Source organism: Tauraco erythrolophus, chromosome 28, assembly GCF_009769465.1.
Source record: "Tauraco erythrolophus isolate bTauEry1 chromosome 28, bTauEry1.pri, whole genome shotgun sequence".
In the NCBI taxonomy this organism is placed as follows: domain Eukaryota; kingdom Metazoa; phylum Chordata; class Aves; order Musophagiformes; family Musophagidae; genus Tauraco; species Tauraco erythrolophus.
This window is the reverse complement of record NC_141492.1, coordinates 4,402,507-4,430,224: the sequence shown is the minus strand read 5'-3', so window position 1 is coordinate 4,430,224 and position 27,718 is coordinate 4,402,507. Positions and strand designations below refer to the sequence as shown.

Genomic DNA, 27,718 nt, shown 5'->3' with positions numbered 1-27,718 from the left:
TCCTTTTCCCAGGAGCTCTCCCTGCTGCCCCCCCAGCCCCGAGGGGACAGAGATGGGCATCCCCATGGACGTGGGCTCTACCACGGGTCACCCCACGGTGGGACGGGGACACGCGCGGTCCCATGCACGCATCCGGCCAGAGACACCTTTCTCGGGGTGGGAGGTGTTATTTTTAACACCCTCCCCACCCCCCGGCCCCCTCCTTCACCCCAGTTCCCACCGTGGGGTGAGGGCTGAGTGCCGGCGCTTCCTCCCCGGGGCCGGTGGCCACCGACCGCAGGGACACCTCCGCGCGGCATCCGCCAGCATGCCGGAACCTTCCCGGCCAGGGACACGTGTGGGGCCCCCCAGGGCTGCCGGGCGGAGCGGGGGGACTGGGGGGGGGGGGACTGTGGGGCCACCGCCTCACGTGGTTCCTCTTCCCCTTTCGGCAGCCGACGGAGCGCGCCGGGGCGCACGTGCGCTTGGGGACATCCGGACACCAGGACCACCCCCCCACCCCCCTTTTCCTCCTAAATCTGCCAGTTTGGGGAACGGAGCGAAAACCCCTGGTTTTTTTGAATGCTCCTGGTGAGATCCCCCAGCCCATCGCTGCCGGGTTGTGCCCCCCGAGGGGACACGGGGACCCCGCAACTTTTCCAGGTGCCCCCCGCCCAGCTCCGCGTGTGTCCCCGGAGCTCCGGCCCTTGTAGCGCTCCGCCGTGCCCCATTAAATGGTTTAATTATCTTTAATGACCCGTGTAGCTTGTGCTGTGCCAGGAGCTCCGGCCAGGGCTCGGGGTGGCTGCCCCACGGCTGAGCCGCTGCCCGGTGCCGCTCCGGTGCCGCTCCGGTGCCCTCCCTCCGGCAGCAGCGGCGGTTCGTTATCTCTGGATGGCCCCGATAAAGGGTGTCGGTAGCGCAGGGGCGGCTGTAAATATTAACCCAAAGGAGCTGCCCCAAGTTGGAGGTCCCTGGGGAAAGTCCCTGGAGCCCCCAGTGCCCCCTGTCGCCTAAGTGGGGGTCCTTGAGGGATCAGGACCTTCAAGGATGGGTCCCCAGAGCGCTTGTCCCCAGAGCGGGGGTCCCAAGGGATCAAGACCCTGAAGGACAAGTTCCCAGAGCCCATGTCACTTTGACCCAGGTCGCCAGAGTGGAGGTCACTGAAGCTCGGGTCCCTCAAGTCCATGTCCCCATAGCTGGTGTCCCTCAAGCCCCAGTCTCCAAAGACCCCATCACCAGACTGGAGGTCCCCATATCCCATATCCCTCAAGCCGTGGTCCCCAAAGACCTCATCCCCAAAGAGGAGGTCCCCATAGCTTGTGTCCCTCAAGCCCTGGTCCCCAAAGACCCCGTCCCCAGACTGGAGGTTCTCATATGCCAAGGAGCTGGGCAGCCCAGGACACCCCCAGGACGTGCTGGAAAAGGGGATGGGACAGAGAGGAGCTGTGACCAGCAAAGCCACCACATCCAACTGCAGCCAGAGCCTCTCGGGAACATGGTGTGTGCCACCGACCTCTGCGGTGGCAGAGCCCGGAGGAGGTTTCCCCCACCCTTTAATGTCTTCAGGGTCCCACAGCTGGAGGTACCTGGAAACCCGACAGCATCCATATCCCACTGGATGTCCTGCCCAGGGGGTCAAGGCTGCGCCCAACAACCATCTCAAGGCCATAAACAACTCAAAGGTCTCCGGGAGCGTCGCCCAGACGGTCCTCACCTACTACGGGACTGGGATGGGGCTGGCTCAGCCCCAGAAACCCGTAAGGATTTACCAACAAATCCATACGGAGCCAGATCCTGGCCGGTTGCGTGCGGAGGTGGGTGGGGGTTCGAGCTGTGGGACCCCCGGCTGGAGGTGACCCACTGCGGGGCCTCGGTCCTGGCTCCCCCCGTGCTGTCGCAGACCCCCCCCAAGTGTGCGGGAGGAGCAGCCGGTGTCCCCGTTCCCATCGCTTTATTCATTTACATCACTACATTGTTGCCGTTTTATAGAAATATATAAAATACCAACACTCACCAAAAACCCCAACTTTCCCCCAAAAAGGTATTTCGCTATAAAATACAATAAGTTAGCAATAAATAACAGAGTTGTATAAATAAGTCTCTAAGGAGAGAAGAGATGATGCTCAGAGGTGGGGACGGGCTGCGGCCACCCAGGGACGGACCCCCCTGGCCCGTTTGGGCTCTTTTGGCTGGGAAGGATCCACCTAACAAACAATATGGGTTTAAATAAGGGAAAATGGGGCAGGAATAAGTTATCGTGGTCTTCGGAGTGGGGTTCACAACCGGAGACCTCAAGGCGGAGCCGGTGCTGATGCAGAGGCATATCATGCCGAGGGGGGGGGTCTGGTTTCAGGGATGTTGGAGCTGCCAGGAGGTGGGAAGGCTCTGCCTCATCTGGACAGCACCAGGTGGGAGGTGATGCCATCAGGCACAGTGGCACTTGGTGACCAGCATGTCCTCGAAGAGGGTGGAGACCAGCCTGCCCTCGCCATCGTAGTGCATCAGCACCATGGGGTCGTAGCCGGCGGGGACGCAGCAGGGCGCCGGGGTGGCTTTGGAGAGGGAGTGCATGCGGGCTTTGATCTGGGCGTGCATGCTGGCTGGCTTGTAGTTGTGGGGACAGGAACCTTCGCAGAACCTCATGTAGTAGCTGTTGGGGGCGATGACCCAATCCGACCAACCGATGTCCTGGAAGGAGACCTTCAGCGACTTGAGGCAACACTTCCCATCGCTCTTCCCGCACTCCTCCTCCAGCCCCCGGGCTCTCCTGACCCCCCGTCCCATCGTCTCGTGGGTTTCCACCTCCAGCACTAAGGTCTCGCCCTCCGAGGTGGCCAACGAGGCCGAGACATTGGCCGTGAAGGCCAACTCCAGGCTCAGTGTCTTCTCAGAACCAGCAGCCCAGGGCTGGATGGCCGCCGTCAGGTCCAGGCTCAGAGTGTCACGGTCCAGCTCTTGGCTCCGCAGGAGCCGGGGGGTCCCATGAGCCCCCCCCAGCCTGGAGATGCTGACGCGGGGAGACGCCGTGGCGGCGAGCGGGGACGTGCCGGCGGATGCTGGTGACTGCTTGAAGAGCTTCAACTCCGCCCGCACCACCCGGAGCTGCCGGTGGAAAGTCTCGGTGCGGGAGAGGAGGAGATGGTAGCGGTAGGGACCACGGGGGTCCTGTGCTCCCCGGGGGTCCTGGGGTCTTCGGGGGTCCCGGCGGCGCCGAGGGACGTCCGGCTGGCGCAGCACTGCGGGGACAGGGAGGACAGCTGATGTAAGAGGCAGTAATCCACCCCTCGGCCAAGGCTCGTGACCGGCCGCTTCCGGGGAATCACCCAGATCCCAAGGGATGCCAAGGCCGGGGAGATCTGGCACCATCCTCATCGTTTGGGACCCACCATCCCTGGGCAGCCCCAGCCTTGGGGGTCTTGCCCAGGGGTGGCACCTCGTGCCGGAGCAGGTGCTCCGAGACCCTTTGGGGTGACCCTCGTGCCATGCCCTGGCTGCGCCCCCCCCCAGCCCAAGCAGCGGGAGCTGCATATTTCCCTAAAACCCCCCAGATCCCGACAAAACCCCAAACTGGGGCTGGAGCTGGGTCTCGACGGATGACACCTCCCACCCCCACCTTGTCCCAAACACTGATCCCGGCACCCACGGCTGCTGCCGCGCCGCTGGACACAACCTCCATCCCAGATTTACTGGTTTTTGTGTTTTTAAGCAAAACCAGCCCAATCGGTGGCTCCTCCCCGCCGCCCAGGCGAGGGAAGCAGCTGGGATAAGGATGACCGCGGCCACCGTGATTCATGCCCGATCATGTCTCGGCACACGCCGAGGCAGCCGCGCCGACGCACCCGAGTGAGGAGTGAGGGACATGGCTGGGACACGCGAGCGCGCCCGCGGGGATGAAGGTCCGGTGGGATGCGCGTGGAACCGCGGCCACTTACGCGTAGGGGTCAGGTGATGCAGGCGCCTGGTGCCGGGTACGACTCCTTCCTCCTCCTCCTGGCTCCGGTTTGCCGTCAGCTCGGCCAGTTTCTGCTGGTAGAGCTGCTGCGCTCTCCGGATGCTCTCCTGGTCCAGCGGGTGCCGGATGACGGGGGGAGCGGGCATCCCCAGCCGCTCCAGGATCCCTTTTTTGATGGCTTCCATCTGGAGCCGGTCCTCGTCCCACGCGTGGGGCCGCAGCTCCACACCGGCGACAAGCAGCAGGAGCTGGAGGCAGATGAGGGCGGCCCCCACGTTCCGCAGAACCCTCGGCATCGCTCCGGCAGCCGGTGATCCCGGGGAGGATCGCTTTGCCGAAGCTCCAGCGCAAAGGCTGGACGTGCGGCTCCCGGCGATGCTGCCAGGGGAATGAATGAAGTGGATCGGACCCGACTTTATAGGAGCCGAACTTTGCCCGCCCTCCGTTCCCCCTCCCCGTCCCAGGCTGCCGGCGGGTGACGCCGGAGTAAACACCCAGCAGGAATCTCTCCTCTCTCCGCCCGGGATTTCACGCGGGAGCTCCGAGGGTGCGGGAGTCGGGCGATTTGCCAGTCGGTTTGCAGCTGTGGAGATGAAAAAAACCTCTTAACACTTGTCTCAGACACAAATGTTTCCCGTCCAGCTCCCGTTTTCCCGGTGGGTTGCCATGCCAGCTCCAGCCAGGGGGATCCCGCTCACATCCCCTGCCCTTTCGGCAAGGGGCGAGCCGCCGTGGGCAACGTCCGATGGCCTCGGAGGTGGCGGAGCAGGTGGTGGGGGGTGTCGGAGAGGGGGACGATGTGCTGGCAGTCGAGCGCTGCCGGAGCATCGTGGTGCGGCTTGTCCATCCCTGCATCCTCGGCTGCCTCCTCCGTCCTTCACCTCGCGCTGGTCCCCGTTGGCACATGGGTCCCCATCGGCACACGCATCCCTGTTGGCGCATGGGTCCCCGTTGGCACACCAGTCCCCGTTGGCATGTGGGTCCCCATCGGCACACGTGTCCCTGTTGGCATACGGGGCTGACGCAGGTGCACAGTCCGTTCCCCGAAACCCCTCGGAAGCAGAAGAGGAGCAGGGAAGCGGTGACCGGACAGCCCGGCTCATGCCGGCACATGCATGGAGGAGGGAGTGGATCAGCATTGGACCTTGTCCTACCAAACCGGCTGACGACACCGCAGCCCGGCTTGCAGCAGCGGCTTCTTTGTGGAGTTGGTGGCAGGTGTAGCCAGAGAACGGCTCTGCCCCGGGTCCGGTCCCTCCTGAAGCAACAGCAGCCAGGGTTTCGTCATCCCTGGGCAGCCCGAAGACGGTTGGGATGGAGCTGGGCACGCCGGGGTGGCACGGATCCAGCGGGGTCACGTGCGGCGGGAAGCGCCCTGCCAAACCGGAGCTGCCCACGCACCGGGGAAGAGAAAACCCACGGTGGGAACGAGCCACCGAGGCCGGGATGGGACCACCCATCTCTCGCCTTCTCCAAGGGATACTTTGACCGAAAACACGAGCAGAGAGATAAGGAGCCCCCGGTCGGGCGAGGTGACGGGCAGGTGCCCCCCCGGCGCTGGCCGGGGCAGGCGAGGTCGTTCCCAAATGTCCTGAAGTCGAGCCAAGCGCGTGGTCTTGAACTGCGCTCCCGCCACGGGACCAACGCGTTTACAGCGATCTCGTGATTTCGGGCTGTTTATCCTCCGCTCCGGCTCGGGAGCCGGCTCCGCCGTTATTCCTGCCTCTCCCACCCAGTTTCTCGAAGGGATTGTCATGGGGCTAGACCCAAACCCCAGTGTTTCACCCCCTTAAACACGTGAAAGGAGAAGTTTTTCCGCACGAGCGGTGTCCCGTGGAGGGGATCGCCCCGGCTCCGGCTCCTCTGCCTGGTGCTGGATCCGTCCTTGCGGAGGGATGGGGGCAGGAGGAGCCCACCCGGACACCCTGCACGGGTCACCCTGCCTGGAGCCTCCAGCTCGGATAGAAACCCCACGTGTCGCTCACAGGGAAAACCTCAGGGCCGGGTTTATCTCCAACGCGGAGTTGGGCACCGTCCCGCTGCTGCCGTGGTGGCATGTCACCCATCCCTCCAGGAACGTGCTCAGATGAGCCCCCCCCACCCCAGAACACCTTCCCTCGGGGAGCTGGTCCTGCCACTGGCTCCTCAGTTGGTGCTTTTGTTCCAGCTGCAGCTGGAGGATCCTTCAGCAGATCCTGAAAGCACCGACCCCCTCTCCGAGACCCTCTCCTGGGGTTTTGATGGGCTGGGGCCACTGTAACCCTTCAGCCCCCCAACTCAAGGGAGAAGGCAGAGGGAGCATCCCCCCAGGAGGACCACGACCCTCCAGGTGCCACCCCGCAGCAGGACCGCCGTGGCACCCCGCTCTCCCACAACCACCTCCGGGTCCCCGGCAGGCGCCAGCACCTTCCACCACCCGCGAGGTGCCAAACGCCCACGTCCCGGAGCCGCGCAGCGTGTCCTGGCGCAGGAAGAGGCCCCGACCCACCGGCAATCCCATGGCCTGGCCCTTGAGCAAGACCCAGCCCAACCCCAAATCCTGCAGTTCTGCTTTTGCAGCGTATTTTTCCAACGGCCGCAGGGCACGAGCCCCCTGTCCGACTGACGCGCGGCGGCTGGCGCTCGGGCAGCATCAAAGCCCCCCAAAGCCGGATGTTTTCCCTCGAAAGGCGCCAGCCGCCGGCGTCGGAGATTTACAGTCCAGCAACAGCCGTAAAAGTGGCGTTTGGAGAGCGGCGGTTGCGATGCCGAGCATCCCGTTACGAAACGCCCCGGCGTGTCCTCACCGGCCTGCGAGACGCGGTTGCACGGAAACGGTGTCCCACGTTTCCTCCGGTCCTCGCCGGGGCTGTGAATGCATCGGGGTTTTTTTTGCATTAGGTGGTGAGATTTATCCAACGCCTCTTCCCAGTGGGATGTGGGTTGGTCTCCGGTTGATGTCGCCTCCGTGCATCCCTCGGCAAGGTGCAGCCGCAGCCTGGCTCCCACCTGCCTGGCATGAATCTAGAGGAATATTTAACAGGAGTCATTGGCCGTGGGGGTCCCGGGCCTCAGAGGGGCTGAGGATGAGGAGGAGCAGATGTCTCAGTGCTGTCACTCCTCCGCAGGCAGCAAGAAGGAGTAAAACTGGGAATTTCGGCGATTAAAGCATCAGGTGGATGGAAAGCTCAGAGCATGGCACTGCTGAGCCTGGAAAGATGTAAATGAATTTTTTTCACTTTCTCTGCCCCTCCGGACAAGAGGGGGTCGGTGGGAAGCGGGCACGGCCGCTCGCTGCCATCGCAGCTGAGCCAGCACTGGGGAAAGAGGCCACACTGCAAATCGCTGAGATTAAACATAAGAGAAAGGAGAAGGGGAACATGAACATTAGTCACTTCCCCATGAAACACGAGTTGGCCGCAGCCTTGAACTTGAACCAAATCCGCAGGGCTCAGAACAGGGCCGGGAAGCTGCCAGTGCTGCGCAGGACAAGCCCTCAAAGTGGCCGCGGGCAACCAGGGCTCCGGGGCTCTCTGAGTGCGGTTGCCCCCTGGGTTGGTGTGACCATGGCAGGGGTGACCGGCCCTGCCCTGCTCCCTCCACAGCTGGAGAGACACTGACGAGGGGTGAGGGTAGACGAGGGGGTTCCGGGGGGCTTCTGTTCCCCGAAAAGTATGAAACTTCCCCGCGGCCACTCACCCGCGCGCGGAAACCCCGGCTGGTTTCGTAGCGCTCGTTATCGGAAGCGGCAGGAGGGGAAGCGCTGCCCTCCGCGTTTTAGCTCTGCCAATTCCTCGAGGCTGCTGAGCAAACGGCTCCCCAAAAGGTGCCAACAGCCCCCAAGGAAAGCTGGAGCCCCCCCGGGAACGGGCCAGCCCCCCCCGGGATTGACAGAGTGAGGTGACGGCGTCCCAGCATCCGGAGCGACCCTCCGCATCCCAACGGTGTCAGAGCACCAAGACCTCCCGTGATTCCCCAAACCACCCGGATTGAGCAAGGCGGATGCTGGGGGGGGGATATTTCCTGCAAATGATTGCAAGGCGAGGGAGGTGATGCTTTTCCCGTGGTGGGTTTGTCAGGCCAGGGCTAAGAAGGGAAAGCTGCACAGCTTCCCATACCCACTGCCGCCACGTGCAGCTCTGAGCAGCCCTCAGGGCTCCGTCTCTAGGGAAGTTGGTGGCTGGAAGCAGCTTCAGCACTTCCAGGAGTAATTTGGGGTGAGAAAAGCCTCGGTGGAAGGGAAGAACCCAACCGGCCTCCGCGGTGATCCATGGGTCACACCACGGACAAGGTTTGTTCCGTCCCATCTCGTTCCAGGTCTGGAAACGGGAATGGAGGGACGGGAGATGAGGGCTCTGGTTGTGCTGCCAGCATGGGATGGTCGGGATCTGCATCCCATGTTTTCCCCAGTGCTGGCCACTGTCACGATGAATCGGCACAACAGAAACAGTCTCGACCTTCAGACACATCTAAATAAAAACCAAACAGGACGGGGTCAAGTGAGCAAAAAAGCTCAAAGATTTCGCCCCCTCACTGCGGGAATCACGTTTTTCTTCCTGTGCCACAAGTTTACACCATCTACCAAGAATGAGACTCCTGTTCCACTTGGACAAAGATGCTTCTGCCCCAACTGCTCCCGCAGTCAACCATTAACTTGAATTCCCAGCCCCCTCGGGCCGGAAAGGGCCGGATTTTACTTTAATCCAACTGCCAAAACATGGAAATCTGGCTGGTGGGCTCCTCGCTCGCCGCCCCAAACACCTTCCTCCCCACGACACTTTTGGCACAAGGAAGTTTCCCACTTGTTTTTCCTGCAATGGGCTCCCTGGAGAGATGGATTTAGAGGTGAGGTTTGTCCTCCAGAGGCTTTACAGCTCACAAATGGTACTTCCCCATATATATATATATGGTTTAATGCCTTGAGAGCATCATCTGCACCGGGAGCAGGCAATAAGCTCAGCCCAGGCAGGATCAGAGCGATGGTTATTGAGAAAAACAAAGTGATGCACGAGGCAGCGGACCCGGACGAGCTCCAAATCCTTCCTCCAAACAGCTTTCCGATACAGAATGGGGATGAAATAGGTGAAGGAAATCAAACCCAATCCAGTGCATCTCCGTGCAGCATCTCTTTTACCAAGGAAAGCCTCAGGAGATGCTGCAAGGGAAGGACAACCCAGAAAACTCCTTCAACCCACAGGATTTTAAGAGCCTGGATGTTTTTTTAAGTGCAAGGTACAATTTTGGATGAGGCACGAGAAGGAAAGCCGCGGAAGAATCAGGCGTGGTGGCTGTTAGTCTGATCTCCAACAGAAATAAATTTATTTACTTATGAATCCGAGTGCAGACCAGGGTTCTGCACCCATCGGAAGGGAATTTGTCACCAGAGCATGAATCGGAGGAGGGCTGGGTGCCCGGGGCACATCGCTCCCGCACCAGAGCAGTGGGAAGCAGCTGGTGAGGAGCAGCAAAAAAGAGATTTTTTTTTTTCCACTCAGGCCTGCACTGCGATGCCGGTTGGGAAGTGGCCAAGAAAACCCCCAGCCCATAGCAGGGGTAGGTGGTGAATATCCATTTATATCTCCTGGAAGGCTGGAACCAGCCGATGAGGTACCACCAAGCAGCAGGGAAAAGAAAAACGGGGTTGAAATGCCACCGTGAGAAGCCCTGGCACGGAGAAACACTCAGCCAGAGCATCATCCCTGGCACGGGAAGTGCATACTGGGAATTCTCCCCTGCTCCGAGCCCCTGGTTGTCCCCCAGCACCCAGCCCAGGGTGCCAGAGGCAGCGATCCCTGCCCCGGGACCTGCCCGCACATGCCTCCACCCAAGGCAGCAAGGGCTGCTCGGAGCTGGCAGGAAATTCCAGCCATTCCCCTGCACCAGATCTGCAGCTGCAGAGTTTCTGATGGAAGCTCCGGGGAGCCCTTCGGCAGCAGCTGTAGGAGAGGGTGGTGGTGGGTTCTCCAGCACCTTTGCTCGAGGTCGGCTTTGATTTGCAAGCCGGGAAACGGCGGCGGGCGAGCGGCGTGCCAGATGGACGCTGCCCAAAAATCCCACCTCGTTTACGAAAGGTTTGGAGAGGGCTTGAGGGGTGGGGGAGGAAGAAAAGAGGGGGAACAGACCAGGCTGTTACAAGAAAGAATTAAGATTAAGATCGACAAGGAGCCGGTTCACCAAAGAGATCCCCTCCCTGGCTCTCCGGATCCGCAGCCAAGAAATCCAAGCGGGATGCTCTGCAACGAGCTCCCTGGCTGCTGACGAGCGAAACCTTCGGTCTCTCCCTCTGGAGAGTTCTGGTTGCAAAACGACCTCATCGGCACGGGGCTTACCTAACAGCATGAGATCACTCTGGACACGCCGCCTTGCAGGAAAAGCTTATCACCCCATAAAGGGAATCAAACCCAGGGCGATTTCATCAGCGGTTGGCTCCCGGGAGAGCCTGGGTTCCCTCCGGGAGCACATGTCCTGGCTCATGGTTGTAGGAAGAGCTCAAACCTCGCCGGTGCCCATCGCACGCCGGCTATCGGCGAGCGGAAAAAGCTCCGTCTCCGAAGGAAAGGCCGGAGAGCTCAGCAAGCTCAGCACAGCAGCTCAGGGGAAAAAAAATTCCCAGAGTTCAGATATCAAAAAAAGACAGAAAAAGCAGCAGAGATTCAAAAAGAACCAGAAAGTTTTCCTTTCTGATCCCACCTCCCGCCCCAAACCACCGTTAATTCTCAGGAGCATCGGCTGGGTAAGTCCTCACCGCACGGCTTTGATAAACAGGGTCATAAATGGGGTGATAAACACAACCCCCAGCCTGCTCCATCCGTACCCCACGGAGCAGCTGAACGCTGACTCCCCAACATCCTCAGTGCCACCGTCACTGGCGCTGCGGGACCTGACACTGGTCCTTCACTGGTGACCTCTCCTTTCCCCCCACCTCTGCAAGGTCAGGGGTGCTGAAAGGCAGGACCTCGGGAAGCCCTACGGACCACGCTGAAGATGTGCTGGTCCATCGCTCCGGGATGAAGCCATGTCCCATCCGACTGTATGGCAGCACCATCTGGTGGCATCAGATCTCCCCACCGCCCCAGTTTGCTCCCAGTCTCGACCAGTGGTAGCAGGAACAGGGTAGAAGAGTCAAATCAGGTGCAGGATGCGCTCCCGGGCCCCTGTATCCTGATACCAGAAATGCTGAACAATTTTGGTGTAAATACAGGTGTCTGTTGCTGTGTCAGGCTACATGGTCCGGGCTAAGGCTGGAAAATCCACCTCAAGGTACAAAAAAAGAACAAAACAGGTAAAAGAAAGACACATATAAATGATGATGGCAAGAGAACTTCCAAACCCTCTTCTGAATAAAATGACACAAACATCCAAGATACGCAGCTGCGGTCGAAGAGGACGAGCCCAGGCAGCACCTCTTCCCGTCCAAAAACCAGCCACGGGGGACAGGGCAGGGGACTCCTCTAGTCCAGAGGATCCATCTAGTCCAGGGGGACCCCTCTAGTCCAGGGCCTCGTCTCCAACAGCAGCGGGTGCTTAGGGAATGGTGTAACACCAAACACGCTGTCATCTGGTCAGCCTGGGATCACTGCTATGTCATCGCCACCCTCCAAAAGGCATTTTTAAAAACGACTTTTTCCGACGACTGCTAAAGAACACCAGGAGAGAGAGTTAAACTCTTTATTTACTTTGAAACATGGGTTTAAATTTTCAGTTACAAAGTCCGGTCTGGCAATAGCAAGCTGAAAGTATGTTAACGGTCCTTTATTACCCAGCCCTTTTGTGACACACGAGATTGTTTGGTTTTACAAGGCACTGCAAGAACACACTGAGAAAAACAGAAGCCCCCACAGATGGAGAATTGTAGCTCCAAGAGTCCTGATAAGCACGAGATTGGCGACACCTGAGATACCCCGACGGACAAGCGTGTGTTTCACCACGATTAACGAACGGAGGACCCGGGAGGCTGAGTGATGCTGTAACACGCGTAACGGAGCCCGAACAAAACACCTGACCTTAAAAAAGAGACAGAATAACCTTTGGGGCCAACCGACCCGAGTGACAACGAAGCAGCAAACGCTCTGTGTTTCCCTTTGTCGGAAAACCTCGAGAACTCAAACTCAGTGCAGTTTCCGAAGAGCATCCTTGGATAAAGGGGACACCGAACAAGTTCAGCAGTTTCTCCCAGTGCCGAAAGCCCGGTCTTTCCACCCACCTGATGTGCAAACAGCTCATCTGTCCCCATCACCACCGCTCTGCTTTCCAAAAAGTGAGCCCAGCACAGGACAAGGCACTCCCTGTTTCATCAAAGTAAACATTTGCGATTTAAGAAGCTGGTGCAATAGAAAACCTGAACGTGTATTTTAAGGAGCAGAGGGTTTTATTTAAGGGCAGTGTATAGTTTCATTTCTTGTATTTAATTCCTATCTACGGGGAGGCATTTTCTTCTCTACTTTGTCTGAAAACAGACTGAGCAGCAGCGGATCTCAGGTTTCAATTAACACGACGGAAAAATTAACAACACCCTCAGCTTTGTTTCTGCTTCGGAGGTTTCGCAGAATATCACTTTCATCACATAAGACACGAATCAGACATGAATACAAGTGGTTTTGTTTGGTTTTTTTTTAAGAAAAAGTGCACTTTATACTGCAAAACATTAGGGTTTCTGGTGCAAAAGTAACAAATCCATCTGCGTCAAGATGGGTACTTACGGTGTTTCATCCGAGCCAAGAGATTCAGCTGGAGAGAAAACTTCTGCAACTCTGAGATGTCCCTCACTAAAACATTACCAGGGAGCATAGTAAAGGAAATAAAGGAGACAAGGGGAAGGAAGTTACTCTGTGCAAGTACCTACAAATTAATTGCCGACAATTTTATTATTTGCGCTGCGGGATGAAATCTGAAAATCGTAATTAAAAAAAAACCCACACAAGCGTGCTTTCTACAGGCAAACATACTGGTTTGCAGTCAGCTTTCAAACACCACCACTCCCTCTTAAAGCAGCTCGGTGCCTGAGGAGCAGCTGTGTGGTCAGAGAGTCAGAAACACGCTGGAAGTTAAAAAAGCTGCATGAGTCACAACCAGTTAAACCATGAAACAACACGGTCGGACCACAATGGTGGCGCAGCCTAGCGCTAGCTCTTCCGTCAGCGGGGAATTACCAATTCATTTACATGGTTTTCCCGTTTTTGGTTTTAAGAAGCTCCTCCTGCTGCAATTCCTTTTATACATTTCATAAGAAAGCTGTCCATGAATCACACGCTCAATCAAATCAAGATTATTTCCGTCTTAGAAGAAACTTCCGTGGATTATAACTTTATCGGCCTTTTCATTAACAAAAATAACAACACTGGGAGTCTGTGCTGTCCATTTGCCAGTCTGCAGGCCTGGAAGCTCTTGGACTTTTATTCCAGGCATGGCACTGCGTGACAGTGGCCCAGAATAATCCCCTTTGCCAGCTGACCGAGGCACTAAAAGGTTCGATATTGCCGGCACGATCGGCAGAACAGTGCGAGACACACCGGAGTTTGAATGCTACATCTACGCGTGACTGTCCAGGTACGGAAACACAAATCCTAGTTGCCCACCTGACTTCCCACAGCACAAACCCTACAGAGACAAAGATAAGTTGATATATTAGATCAGAGGCCGGGACAACGAGTCGGTTGTCCCTGCGGCGGGCAGTAGGCAACACACCGGGCTACGCTTTGCGACGCTGCACGCAAACGCCTTCTCCGTTTCTGCAAGGAGTCAGCCAGGAAGCATTTATCTCAAATTTTACTCTAGACACCTTGCCTTCGAATTTCCTTCCTTTTTGGGGTGAAAGCAGAACAACCGGTTAGTTTTCATGAAGTCTTAAACTTCTGAACACCCTCAGTCAGGTCCCTCCTGGAAGGACTCTTGAAGCTCAACAGTTCTTGGCTACAGTCTCATGTCACAACCACACTCAACATCTCTAACCATCTTCATGACCTTTTCATCCTTTCCCACTTCTACCACGTTTAGGAGGAAGCAATCAGGTTGGGGAATACTCCAGGTAATCATGAACTGCTCCAAAATCTTACGGATTTTGACATCCTTTCCAAAAGCTGCCAAAAACCCCACAAACAGCCTCTGTGTAATGGGCGTTTACCTTCGACCGCAACCATAAAATCATGGAATCAATCTCAAGTTGGAGGGGACCCATTAAGGATTATCAAGTCCCCCAGGAGTCTTTCAGGTTCAAGACACTTCCAAGCTCACAGTTTCTTTTTGCTGTGTTTTATGAAGTAGATTACCAGGTTTAATTCAAAGGAAACACCTCCTGAAGTTGGTGTCACCAAACGACCAAGGAGTTTACGAGTATCTGGAGTTCCTCAAAATCCTCCGCAGCATTTAATAACTGAAACAATTAAATTGCCATCACCAAACTTCACCAACATGTCAGCCAGCTCCTACTCCAAGCTGTTGGCAAGTAGATAAAATGACATCAGACCCCATCCACTGGAACCTCCCTAATTCTCTCTTCCACACCAAATATTCTCACCCCCGTTTCTCCATGAAGCGTATCCGCAGAGGCAATTTTGCAGTCACGGGATTCCAAAACTCTACCAGTTTTTGCATTTCACAAATTGCAGGCACAGTAATTAACACTAAACCTGAACTTCCTACGCTCACTCACTAGCACGAAATCTTTTGTGGTTGGCAACAGGTCTCCCAGTCAGTGCAAATTAGCAAATTCTATTTATTGATGATCCGGAAGAGAAAGCAGACAGTAAGCATTACAGAAAACATCAGCTTTTTGAAGCTCTGCATCAGTTTGACGTCTTGTTTCCAAAGAAAATATGCACCTATTGGAAAGGCATTATGAATTAACGAATTCAATAAAAAACTTTAAAAAAAAAAGTATTTAATTTAGATCAGATTAAATAAAATTAGTTTAATGCCATTTTAAAAAAGTTTCACTATACAAAACTTCTCTACCACCAAGACACCCTTTACAAACACAATCTCTGAGGACTAACTCTCAAACCCCCAAAAAGATTATAAAATAAATTATGTTTTCTAAGGAACTGACCACACGGAAGCTTCATAAAAACAGATTACGAGGAAACGCACAGCTCGAAGCGACGCCCAAAGCAGAGTATTTCCAAAAATGAGATTCTTAACACTGACACGTGGAAGGTCAACCACTGCAGTCCTTGGACAAACAGCAGTCATGGAAACTGGCTCTGGATTTTCCCTTTGAACAGCAGAGAGCACCCAAGAACGAGTATCTACAGGTGTCGGACGGGCTGTAACTCCACGGGCTGAACAAACCAGCGCGGAACGCCGCCGTCTGCCTTCCCTGCCCATGGATTTGGAGCTACTCCTCCTCGGCCACATCCGGGGGGATCTCCAAGGCTGCCCGCTTGAAGGAAGCCTGAACATTCCGCAGCCATGGACAGCTCAGGGCTTTTATCACCCACAGAGCCCGAGCAGTGCCCTGCTCCGAGCCCTCCGCTCACGGCGACGAACCTTCCGCACGGCATCCGCGGGCATCGCCGGCCCAACCAGCCCTGCCTACGGCCGCTCCGATCCCGCGGTCGTTTCTTTGTTATCGCCTCACTACGCTGTCGATCCTCCACTCCCGTTTTACTCACCGCTACGTTACACGTAAATTAAATAAGGTTACTGGAAATTACTTAACTCAATCGCCGAACTTAGCAGAATACATGAATTACTCCTCTTTTCATTCAGCAGCTAGGATACACCGAGGACAAAAACTTCCTACCAGATAAAGGAATAAACCTACAAGATAAGTAGCTCAACTATTTGCAAAAACGTGTCAAACCACGAATATTTAAACAAGATATTAAATATAATAAATTACTAATCAGAAAGTCTGCCTTGCCTGCTGACGATCTGACAAGTGCTACTTTGTATTTGAACGCAAAAGAGAATATTTGCTTTGAAGGCAAACTCTTTTCATCAGGGGAGTCTGTGTAGTAAATACGGCGGTAATTTCCTCGGTAAACCAGAAGTCTACCCAAAAAATCTTCATACACAGGTCCCCTTAGCAAAGTTATTATGACTGCAGAAGTCCTCGTCCTCTCTCAAGGGTTACAAGAAGTGGTACTTGCTTTGTCACTCGACTTCTACTGGAAAACAGCAAGTTAATGGCAGCTCTCACTGAGAGATACTATTAGCAGAATCATTCATAATTAGAAAAACTAAAATAATGGTATTTTAAAACGTTCGAAAATGTTGGGGTTGTTTATATATACATATTTGTAAAAGTATTAGAACCAAATCACAGACTTCTTCATTTAAATGACCCCTCAATGAGACCTACAGGTCATCAATGAGCCATTTTACGCCTGCTCCCACTGTAATACCATCAGTCTTTCGCTGGAGTCTTGTAATTTGGAAGCAAACCTACCCGCACGGCTGGCATCAACCACTTCTACTGTCCTGCTTAGAACCTGCATGTACAGCTCCCCAAATTAATCACTGGGAAAGTTCACACAAGAAGCAGCACTTTGCACCCTCCCATTGGGAGGGGGACACTAATGAGCAGCCCCAAATGCTCAATCTAAGCAAAACTCCTAATTTTCAAATAATCGCCTCTGGTTTACAGACAGCGGGAAGAGGTTGAAGATTTTTGGATTTGATTTGGCAGAATATCTTCAAATCCGCACGTTGGCATATTTATGCCCGTAATAAATCAAGGTGGCAACTTAGAATTTAAGCTAAGCATTACTCTTCACCTAACCTTTAACGAGAATGAAAATTTATAACTAAGGAAGTTATAAATTACTCAGCCTTCACCTTAAAAACAACAGCTAGCACCAAGAGTCTAGGATAAAGATCTCCTGCGGAGAAAGTGGCCTGTAGCAAAGCTATTTAACCGCTAATGATTTGCTTTATACACACATGAAACAATGTGTTTTGTACAGGAGGTATATGGTTGACTTGAGTGAGGAAGGTGGCATCGAGAACGGAATAAAAAGAGACATTTGGAAATATTTGGCGCCAGTTAGGCTCATACTGCGTACGAAAAAAAAAAAAAAAAAGCTATTTCCTGCTCCACAACAAAATGAACCCAAAACACATCCCTTCTATCTGCAGCTACCAGTTAACCAGGATGTTACAGAGGACCCCACGAATATTTGGGCAATGTGGGGTGGGAAATCAGTGCCTAAAAGAATTTTCCATTTCAGCAAAGCAATTTTGAAGGCTCCTCGTCTCCACCAAGCGCTGTTTTACGACAGACAAACCCACCCCGTTCCAACCGTTTTCAGCTGTACTTTTCCATTGTAACCTATAATTTGGGCCAAAGAGGGGAAAAAAACCCAGAACGAAACAAAAGCAAACCTTTCAACTTAAGAACTAGTCATTAGAAGACTGGGTTATCAGCTCCCTGCACCTGAACGTCAAGTCCAGATGAGGAACTTTCCATCTGCGCTGCACGAGACCGTCAGTAGCCGTCCCTCGGCTGACGAGCTCTGGATAAAGCACAGCACACACACTTCAGTCACTTCAGAAACAAGGAGCTGCAGGTGTTCTACAGAAGAGGTTTCGAGCTGAAATGCACACATTGACAAAAAAAAACCTGTCAATTTCTAGAAGTGGAATTTTCCTTTTTGAAGTCTCCAATTCTGGGTCTGTACGTTTCAGACCGTTTCCCCCAGTACTTCAGTAGCAGGGAAAATTTTGGAAGTGCAATACTAGGATAGCTTCTGCTCACTTTCAGTGTTCATGCTGACAATTGATTTTGTCTTCAGAATGCTCCAAAACATCAAGCATTTCTTCTATTATAGCCTGTAGTGCCCGACCCAGCTGTTCTGCGGTATACGGTTTTCCCAGCGGAGGCACGTGAACAAAAGCCGATCTCCCACGACTCTGGTATAAGGAAGTGTAGTAAGTGAAGTCACAGAGGTATCTGAAACACAAGAACAGAGTTTATTTAGCAACAAGTGACAAATACAGCGTGTAAACCGCAAGACGGGACGAACTGTGTATTCTTATCGTTCAGCATTGCAGCAACACCCTGGATTAACGAGCAGAATACGAGCCAGGTACTGCGATGGCTTTAATCAACTCTGGGACAACAAAACATAAAGATCTCTCTTTTTCCCCCACCCATAGATGGTGGGTCTACGTTCCCCACCATCACTGGCATCCCGTACCTGCCAGCATCCTTAGAGATAGTGACCGTGACGTCCAGCCCCAGTGCTGAGACTCTCTTGCAAACCGTGTCCATGTCGATGATGGAATCGATGCATTCTGGGCCCCCTTCCACGCAACACTGGGAGCCCGGGCAGAATCGGCAGTTGTCTAAGCCTTTGTAACCCACGTTATGGCCACACTTCTCCAGAGTCACCGTCGTAGCCATACCCGAAACACCGACGTGCACCACCAACTACAAGAGAAAAGAAACAAGTCAGATCAACCGAGATACAAGCGGTGGACAACCAACAGCCTGTTATTCCCAGTTAAAAAGAGTGATGGAGCTGTTACAAGAGTTCCTGCATGAGTATCAGGGTAACAAGACATTTTATCGATGAACTCGTGGGTTCAGCATGAATTCTCCTTGTTTCACCCCCTCTTGGCCTGAATTGTAACTTACTCCGGGTAAAAACGAATGTTGGCACATTCCGAGTGATCCCAGGGCTGGAACAGCCCAGGTGGCACAGACTGAGTGCGAGCTGTCTAGACAGCCCTTCGTGGTGGCCTCTTCACACCCACTGCTCTCATTAATCGGAGCACTCTATTCCGACCTGTAAAATCCTACAAATTCACATGTTCTTAGGACAAAAGAGGAAAAGATCTCGCAAGGGACTACCAGTCTGAACACACATGAAAAATGGGACTTCACATTATGCTCGTTGCTGTGAGCATGACAGATTCCAACCACTTGCTGTGTCTTTTCTCCTCCTCCCTTTACTCACTCACTTGCGGACTGTGCTTTTTCCATAACGCAGGAATAAGTCTTTGCACCGTCTGGTATTCAACTGGGACTTCGTAGACGTGCAGATCCACGTCATCTCGCAGTCCTAGCTTCTCCAACTCCTAAGAACATAAGGAAATAAGCAAAATCAAGATGGTCAGACACAAGCTCAGCAGAGGATGTACCTCTGGGAATTTTACTAGCAGTGTAAGTCTGCTGTGAAGGACTAACAGCTTACACTACAGGCTGTATAACCTCGTAAACAGCACTGTAAAAAAAAACAAAACAAAACCATAACAAGGAACAACAAAGGCACCTCTCCACCTGCCTTAACAGTCTTCACCCACAGGACCGTTTGTTTTGCTGTGATGTGTGTGTAACAAAGAAATCACCGTTTAACTGACACGAGTTATCAGCAACACTCACGCTCAAAAGAAAGGTTGGCTCCATTATTTGGAGAGGTGTGGAGGTTCAGAGCCATAGTCACTTCTTGAAAGAACTAGGTATTACGTAGAGAAAGCAGAGTTGGGAGGATGGTATTCACCATCCAATTTGTCCTCTCTCTCTGGACTGCTGGCCTGGAAAGCAAATTCACTTTTGTTTGTGGATAAACAAATTGGAGCTCTCAGGGTGAGGGGACAGCACTGCCGGGCTGTGATTCTGTGTCCGTGAGCCTCCGCAAATATTAGCAAATGCTCCTCGTATGAGAAACTGGAACACCGCTGGCACACCCGCCTCAACATGTTTGTTTTAATTCTATTTTGGCAGAATCTGGAACACAATACAGCCCCTTGCCAAAACGTAAACTGGGTTTCCACCGCGAGCTTTACCTATACCTAATATATTGTACTTAATTTTGCGACACGAGCTGTTACCATCGTAGTGATTCAACTCATGCAGTAAATTATTTCCCCCTCTATAACGTTAACTAAAGCCATGCCTTGAAAACATCCCAAATATCCAGGCAATAAACGTAGCCAATTTCCTCTAAACCTTTTAAAACACAAAAGTGTCAGTTAAATATCTTGCAAAGAATTCCTTTAAAAGCAGAGAGAAGAGGAAGGATCTTTTTTTTAGTCTCCCTGCAGTATACCTGATTGGAAAGCACAGAGTTTCATCCCAACACTGTGAGCTCCCTCTAAATACAGCCCATGGTCCTGGACGCTCTCTCTTGCTCTTCTTTGGTCTCCATTTCAGGTCTCACCAGTAAGGCTTCAGTTCACGGCTCATCTGGTGCTTCAGACTTTACCAGTCTAGCCCAGAACAGGACTTCACCAGAAGTTAAATCTTCCAGAGCCATCAAACCCAAACTCAAGAACTCAAAGAAAGGATATCTATGAAAGGGAGCCTCTGAAAACAAGTGTTCTTAAACAAAATCATCAGCTGAGCAAAAATCTAGGAGCCTTGTGCAAGCCTACACCTGGAGGCACTTTTCCAGCGGCTGAGGCGACTTCACCTATCGTGTTTAATGAGTTCCAGCAGCATTTAATCCAGATCAAGTTTCCCTCTGATGAAGACAACATTTTCTGACACTCTGAAAAACTTTACAGTCGCTTTTCAAGACTGGTAAGTGACTGTACATGCCATAAAGCCAACAGCCTTCACCAGAGTCCTCCCATAGCTCTGTCTCCTCTGGAAAGAAGCTGCAAGCGCATCCTCCTCTGCAGGCAGAAGGAGCCACGTGCCCTCGCATCTCTATCACCAGGCCTGTATTTTTTACAATGAGGGTGGTGAGGCACTGGAACAGGTTGCCCACAGAAGCTGTGGCTGCCCCATCCCTGGCAGTGTTCAAGGCCAGGTTGGATGAGGCTTTGAGCAACCTGGTGTAGTGGGGGGTGTCCCTGCCCATGGCAGGGGGGTTGGAACTAGAGGACCTTTAAGGTCGCTTCCAACCCAAACCGTTCAATGATCCTATTTCAGTTAGAAGAACCAACTCCAGCTTTTCACAAGTTAATCCACAGCAGAAGCTTGTCATCTGGTGCTGCTCTTCTCCTCTGAGATGCCTGTCGGTTGAAAACCACAAGCTTTCTCGTGCCAAAAGCCTGAAATGATTACTCGTGCTAACGTCAAGGGGGTTGCATGCACAATGAGAAAATAACCTGCAGCTCTCCCATCCGTGTAGCAGTGTAGTTGTTCTCATGGATCTGAGGTAGAAACAGCAAGGTTAAGAAGCCATCAAACTATCAAAGGACATTTTTAAATCTTCTTGAATGATTAAGTGATCTCTATTTCATGTCTGGATTCGGTGATCAGAGCCAAGAGCTGCTCTTTGAGGTAATTCTCAGGCTTTACTTTCCTGGGCACGGAGATCAGACTGGCAAACTGCAGGCTAAGAAGTGCAGATTAGCTATTTTCAATGAAGCTTACTCAATTTCAAATCTCACATTTCCCAGGGTTTAAAATTCTTCCAACTTTAGGACAGCTGAAAGGAAAGGACAAGGTGAGGTTTTTGGACAATCCTACCTCCTCTACGTAAGTGTGAGCCGTATTTAGCGCCTTTTTTCCCTCTAGTTATCAGCATGAGTCATTTCTTTCTTGAGAAAAAAAAAAAAAACAAAACCTTTCACACTTGTAGGGGCAGACCACAGAGAGTGTAACAAGATTTAAGACAACCAGAACACGCAGCAAAGGCAAGAGTAAGACTTTCACGGACCAGCAGATATGAGCAACAACAGTGATAAATCACTTGCTCTGGCTCGGAGGGCAAGGCTGATATTAAAGGCTTGCTGTATTGATTAGTGTCTGGCACACACAGACATTCATTACCCGAGATGGATGCTAAGTGATGTTTCATCACATCTTCTTTCCACAAATCTGCCTTCCAAACGTTAGCTGGTTTATGTGGGGCGCTAATAAAGTAAGTAGTTTACAAATGAGAGTATTCAAACACAAGGCAGTCTCTTTAGGAAGATCTCGGGAGTGTTAACGGGTAGGAATTCATCACCGCTTCTCCAAAGAGCGTGAAACGGCTAAAGAGGAATTTGACCGCGGAAAAGTTTCACCGGCTGCGCAGAAGGAGCATCTACAGGGCCGTACGAGCCGCACCGCCCCGGTGACAGCCACCTCCTGCAAACACAGGCACGTTAAACCTTCGCTTTACAAACTCACAGCTCTCTTCTAACCACTCAGTAATAAAGATGTACGCTGGCCCCCAGACAACTTATTGCCCACCGCCTTGTGTACCTGACAAATACAGAAAAACGAACGTGTCTGACCGATTCCCTGACCCCTCAACAATGGTCCTCTTTGTGAGCCTCTAATATCCTTATCAGGTCTGTCTAGACACCCTGACAGCAATTGTCCTTAGTAATGTCAAAACGCACTCTGACCTCTCCTCCTCCTCCAGTTCAGCCAGAAGCAGGGGGGATGAAGGCAGGAGCCCATCAGCTTCACACTCCGCGGGGCACACCTGTGTCTACACCTAAGTCACACCAGGGAGGTCAGAAAACACACTGAACAGAAAGCCCATTTCAGTAACAACTTCTTGGAAGGAAGGTCCTTCCCAAGCAAAAACTGCGGCTGAAAAAATTCCTCAAATGAAATATTAAAAAGATGAAAACACGGAACAGCAAATCCCCATTAACACGGAATATTTTTACTGTGAGCCTTGAAAAGGAAAGCAGAAAGAAGTTATTCTTCCCTCTGAGTTTATAGGAAATCTCTCCCCCAGGTGTAAAAATCTCCAAGCTTTCATCTTCACATTATTAGATTGCTACTGCCACTGTTTAAGGTACCCTACATGTTAACTACGTGTAAAAGCCATTTGGCTTTCAAACCCAACACTGGACATTCATCGTGGCCAGAGGGAAAAGACACCCCCTCTCCCTGTTCTATACAAGAAGCCAAACAAAATCAGAAAGAGGAGCGGAAAGAAAAGCAGAGAATTTTATCCTCGGGATGCAGGATAATAAAAGATGTAATAAACCAGAACTAGCTTAGCCCTAAAGCTAGGAAGGATTTACAAAGATTGTTTAATTGATTTTTCTTCTATTAAAATGCAGATCACACCGTCTGGGATTCAGAAACTCAGACACGCCTTTGTGTCCACTCAGCTCCATGAAGTCCCCCGTCTGAAACTTGCACAATGCCCAACTCGCATGTGCTCAAAGACATGCTGTTCCTTTTTGTCTGGGCCTCCCAGGGCCGAGGGGGGGTGAGCAGAGGCAAATCCTCCCCGCTGCCTCAAAGCCCATGGTTTTAGTTGGAGGCTGAGCTATGAAACAGGACTCGGGAGGCAGACGGGCTCCGAGGCGGCGGATCGCTCACCGCCGACTGTAGTTTTACACTCTCGAAACACCCTCCAGAATTTAAATTGAAAATTTAAAACTTAAAACGCACGTGATTGCTTCCTCCATCAGCCTCGCAGCTGCGCAGCCAGCGGGGCCTCGAGCTGCAGGAATGACACGCCGTTCCTCTTTACAGGAATTATACATCAGGTTTGTTGGCGGAAGCAACACCGGGACACCCACCACTCCTCCTGTCCCACAAGCACAACACCCTTCTGTCTCCTCTAGATTGAAAGGAGCTCGTTTACAACAACTGACAGTACACCAGTAAGAACAAACCAAACCAATTAGCCTCACTACTAAATCTTTTTACTAACAATTTTTTTTTTCCCCACATACACAGCTCCCATTTTTCCCCCCAACTTAAGCCAAGCAAACCCTAAGTCAAATTTATTCATTTCCAAAAGGCTCTTGGAGGCAAAGATCCCGTCTTCTCGTAACAGCCAACACAGTAGACATCTGGACATTAGTTGACTGTAATTGATTAGAGTTTGTGATTTAATTTAAAAGCATTCTAAAGAAGATATTAATCTCAGAGCTCTGAAGGGAAGAGAGATGTGTCGGGGAGAAAAATAGATTTAATTCCCTGGGCAACTGTACTAAAAGGTACCCTGGAATTCCCAGTAGCTTTGTCAGAAACCACATCCAGAAGTGACAAATGACAAAGAAGGGGGATAATGTGGCAGCACCATCCCTAGCTGATGTTTTTACAGCAAGCAACCTCCGTTCCTCAGTTTAGCTGGGCAAGGGTGTGATTTCTTCTTCTTGCCTCACTTGTGAACACACCAGTGTTACACGGACAAACATGTTCACACACACACGCAGCTACAAGTGGCACCAACTTGATTTGTTCGAGCGCATGCGATCTGCTGGAACGACGATCTGCCCCAAGCGCTCCAGTCTCCAGCAAGGTCCAACTCCGTCAGCCAGCATGAAGGGTCCTGAGCAACAAACACTGCCTGATCCCCCCCACGCCTCCTGCTTCCCCTTCCAGAACCCGGGGGGGAAAAGGAGGCAGCTGCTGTGCTGGGGAGTCAGAGTCCTGACATTCTGGACAACTCTGCGGTACGCTTGACTCCACGAGACTACCAGGTGAAAGTCTCATTACAGATGAAACTTGGCTTAAAAATTAACCCACTTGCCCAGATTCAAGCTAGAGTTGAGAGAAAAACACAAAAATTCTTCTGGGTTTGTTTATTTGTTTTGAATTCTCCAGGGCAGAGGGAGATTCCAGGCTCCCTGCCCCATTTAACATCTCTCAAACCTGGGGAGTTATTAGCCCACGAATCCCTCACTTGCCTCAGCAACATTAACTCAATCCCATTAAATTTTGCTGGCTAAGGGACTGTTTTCTGAGCAGTGAATAAAACATTATCCAGCTGACCATCTGGGTACCTGGAGCTGGTCTCGGGTAATGAACTGGGCAGACAAGTCATCAAGGAGCTGCAGACTAAAACCCACACGGCTCTAAGCACGACGTCAACGCGTTACCTGAACGGCGATCCAACTGGCGTTAACGGCGTGCTCTCCAAACGGACCAAACCCTGGAAGAGACGTAAAAATCCACACTGGTGAAGTCATCCTGACAGGTCTGACTAAACCGAAAGCTGCAAAGCGGTCTGCACTTTCCTGGTTTATGCATCCTGAAGGAAAATCCTTTTCTCCCAATGCCCGATCCTTTTTACTTTACATCCAAGTACTACGTAAGAGACCTTCACAGGAATGTTGGAACTACACACCTTCTACTGGGAAGGAAAACAACAGCTTGCCTCAAAAGAAACTCTTTTTTTCCCCAACAGACACTGGGGAAGTATTTTTTTTTCCTTCCTGACCAGGTTAGAAAAACTTATTATTAACAGGTAAGTTGACTGATGTCATGGAATGTGTTATGGGATTTTCTACTCCTGGTTGGTTTAACCCACAGCAGATGCTTCCACAAACGCAGACAAGTCTGTCTCGAACCCTTCTCTGCTCAGGTCTTCACCACGATCTCTGTTAACGTTAGCTACGCCTTGCGAGGAAAAAAACAAAATCCTGTTGACAATCCACCTACACCACGCAGCAAAGGTTGTGATAGCATGATCAAAAATACTTACTCACCATATCTAAATTCCCTAATGAGTAACCCAGAGTTAACCAGTAATCCCTAACATCTTTTCCTGTGCAAGCACACAAAGGTTATGCAATTTATCTGGGTGCAATGTCAATATGCTTTAATTTAAAATGTCAGGGTTACCCTACGAGCCTAATGCAATTAGGAGCCATAAATTCTGTCCAACTCGTGGAAGGACTTGAGAGGGACTACAAATATTGTATGACACCTTAATGGAAACGTTCTGTTTGCTACCAACAGTAAGTTGGAGGATACACTGCACAGGACAACGTCAGGAATTTGCACAGCGTGGGCTCGACCACGCTGACGGATCTCTGACCATCTAACCAATGTCAGTATCCCCCCAAAAACAAATCTCCCAAAGGTTTCCGCAAAATCCAAAGGGAGGTGCGTTCTCTTGGGAGTGTTATTACAACAAGCTATGGCTGCAGCATGGGCCACCAAGTCAAATAACCAAATGCCTTTTGAGGTGCTTCTGCAATTCAGAGATGTCCTGCAAGACTCTCCGGACACAAACAGTAAAGGAACCTCAATAATCTGACAAAAGAAACAAAACACACCTATTTCTTTTTAACAACACTGGAAGGCTGAAACTCCACAGGTGCCCACGCACGTAACGTGACCCTCTCTGGCTCTGGAGCCCAACGCAAACTGGCGCAAACTGGCACAAAGACAACCGTGGGCTATGGCTGCTCTGACTCATCTCCTGTAGGATCCCTCGCGTTATCTCTTTCGCAGAAGACGAGCAACTCTGTCGGCAGCATCAAACTTCCATGAGCGTGCCCAGGAGCTCCTCCGCACCCACAACAGGGCCCTCCAAGGCTCGGAAACCAGCTGCCAGAGATCTTTATGGGATTATCTCCTTAAAGAGTCCTGAGAAAGCAACTGGACACAACTAACACTCATCCTCAGCCCGCACGTGCTCCTAACTGAACGGGGACACAACGGCACGGCTGGTTTTACAAAGGGATTTAGCGTGACGTCGACAGCAGGTTATCACGTATGGGCAGACCTGACAAGATAACCACGACAAAGATGCACTTTGGGAACAGACTTCCCTGAAAACCGAGGAAAAAAGAGAGAGAATATGCTGAGCATTTACTGACGCACGTTTTCTGTTTAGTCACTGCCCAGCGTGGCCGCTCGGCACTAGACATGGGTTTGGGAAAGCCGGAATTTGCCACCTGCTTCCTCGCTCTCCGTAACTGTCCTCGGCAAAGACACTTGCCTCCCATTAAACCCGCTCCAGCGCACCGCCGGGAAGGAAACCCTTGCCCCCGCTATTCAAACGGCCTCAACTTCAGCTGCTGGGGGGACCCTGAATAGTTTCCCCGAGTTCCCCATTTGTCACACGACTGCCTTCCCCACAAATCACGCCGGCTGTCCTTTGTACCCGCCAGGGGAAGGAGCCTGACAAGCCTTCGCCTGCGCCGCCGGGGCCTTTCATTCCTTCGCTTATTCTTCCCCGTGGCGCTCCTGCCGTGCTGGGTGGGAGATTCTGGTCACAGCTTCGGCACCCCAATGGCTCCAGATGGGGTGGTCAGCGAGCAAACACCCCCCACCCGTGCTCCCACTGTTCTCCCCACTCCTTGGGAGACCCACTCCCCCTCTTTTCCCAGCCACCAAACCCTCAAGGAGGGTGAGGGATGGAAGGGGGGTCCCAAAGCTCCCCCCTGCCCGGCCAAGTGCTGGGAAAGCCGCTCACCAAACAACGTACCCCCCCGGCTCCTGACACCCCTCCCCACAGCAGGAAAAGCCCCCCCAGTCCCTGTCCCCATGCCCGGGGCTCCTGATTACGGCCCCACACGGGGGACTGTGCCCTGAACAGCCCCCCGGGGTACAGCCCCCCCCCCCCCATCCCCTCCTTAGCGCCCCCCTGACGGGACAGCACCCCATAACAGCTCCGGGCCATCCCCCCCCACTCCCCTCAGGGAAGGGGTGTCGTCCCCGTCCCCCCCCCACCCCGTCACTATTTACTCCCTCACGACTCCCCCCCCCCCCCCCCCCGCCATCATCTGCCCCTCTCAGGATCCTCCCTCCCCCGGACAGCTTCCCCCCGCCGCCCCGTACCCGTCACCACCACCGCCCGCCGCGGCTTCTCCATCGCGGCTCCGTCCCGTCCCGTCCCGTCCCGCCGCCGCCCCGCACTGAACGCGCGGCCCCGCCCCACCACCGAGCGCGCCCCGCCCCGCCGCCCAGAGCGGCACGCCGCGTGACCACAGAGAGCGCCCCGCCCCGCCGCCTAGAGCGGCCCGCGAGAGCCGCTTCCTCCGCCGGGGCGGAAGTCGCTCGGCGGGAGGGGCCGGGCCGCCTCAGCTCGGGCCCGAGTGGTTAAACCGTTACAAAACGCTCCGCCTGCCCACGCGCGGGGCTCTCCTCCCCCCGGGGCGGTCTGGCGAGAGCACGAACCGGGGCCGGGATCGGCGGGTACCGGGAGGGGCCGCAGAGGACGCCGGGAAGCCGGCGGTTAGCGCCGCCGCTTCCCGCCCCGCTCTTCAATTCGCGGC

General features: G+C 53.0%; 2 protein-coding genes across 2 annotated transcripts; both read right to left on the bottom strand.

Moving 5' to 3' along the window:
- Positions 1-2,406: 2,406 nt before the first annotated feature.
- On the bottom strand, positions 2,407-4,230 carry GDF15 (growth differentiation factor 15). The gene is made up of 2 exons (XM_086627893.1): positions 3,915-4,230; positions 2,407-3,218 (listed from the first exon to the last, which is right to left on the bottom strand). Exons 1-2 carry the CDS (start codon positions 4,228-4,230, stop codon positions 2,407-2,409), a joined length of 1,128 nt encoding a protein of 375 aa, XP_086484019.1.
- A 13,136-nt stretch (positions 4,231-17,366) lies between these two features.
- Positions 17,367-27,315, bottom strand: PGPEP1 (pyroglutamyl-peptidase I). The gene is made up of 5 exons (XM_086627746.1): positions 27,282-27,315; positions 24,590-24,642; positions 18,818-18,934; positions 18,052-18,284; positions 17,367-17,804 (listed from the first exon to the last, which is right to left on the bottom strand). The coding sequence occupies exons 1-5, from the start codon at positions 27,313-27,315 to the stop codon at positions 17,612-17,614; spliced, it is 630 nt and encodes a 209-aa protein (XP_086483872.1). The 3' UTR covers positions 17,367-17,611.
- Positions 27,316-27,718: the final 403 nt, after the last annotated feature.

Excerpts from the sequence above, each read along its gene's own strand:
- GDF15 (XM_086627893.1), bottom strand. The coding sequence starts at position 4,230 with ATGCCGAGGGTTCTGCGGAACGTGGGGGCCGCCCTCATCTGCCTCCAG. Across the intron at positions 3,219-3,914 it reads GCATCACCTGACCCCTACGC|TGCTGCGCCAGCCGGACGTC; the intron begins GTAAGTGGCCGC and ends CTGTCCCCGCAG.
- PGPEP1 (XM_086627746.1), bottom strand. The coding sequence starts at position 27,315 with ATGGAGAAGCCGCGGCGGGCGGTGGTGGTGACGG. Across the intron at positions 18,935-24,589 it reads CCAGTTGGATCGCCGTTCAG|GAGTTGGAGAAGCTAGGACT; the intron begins GTAACGCGTTGA and ends TTATGTTCTTAG. Across the intron at positions 17,805-18,051 it reads ATCTCTAAGGATGCTGGCAG|ATACCTCTGTGACTTCACTT; the intron begins GTACGGGATGCC and ends CTTGTGTTTCAG.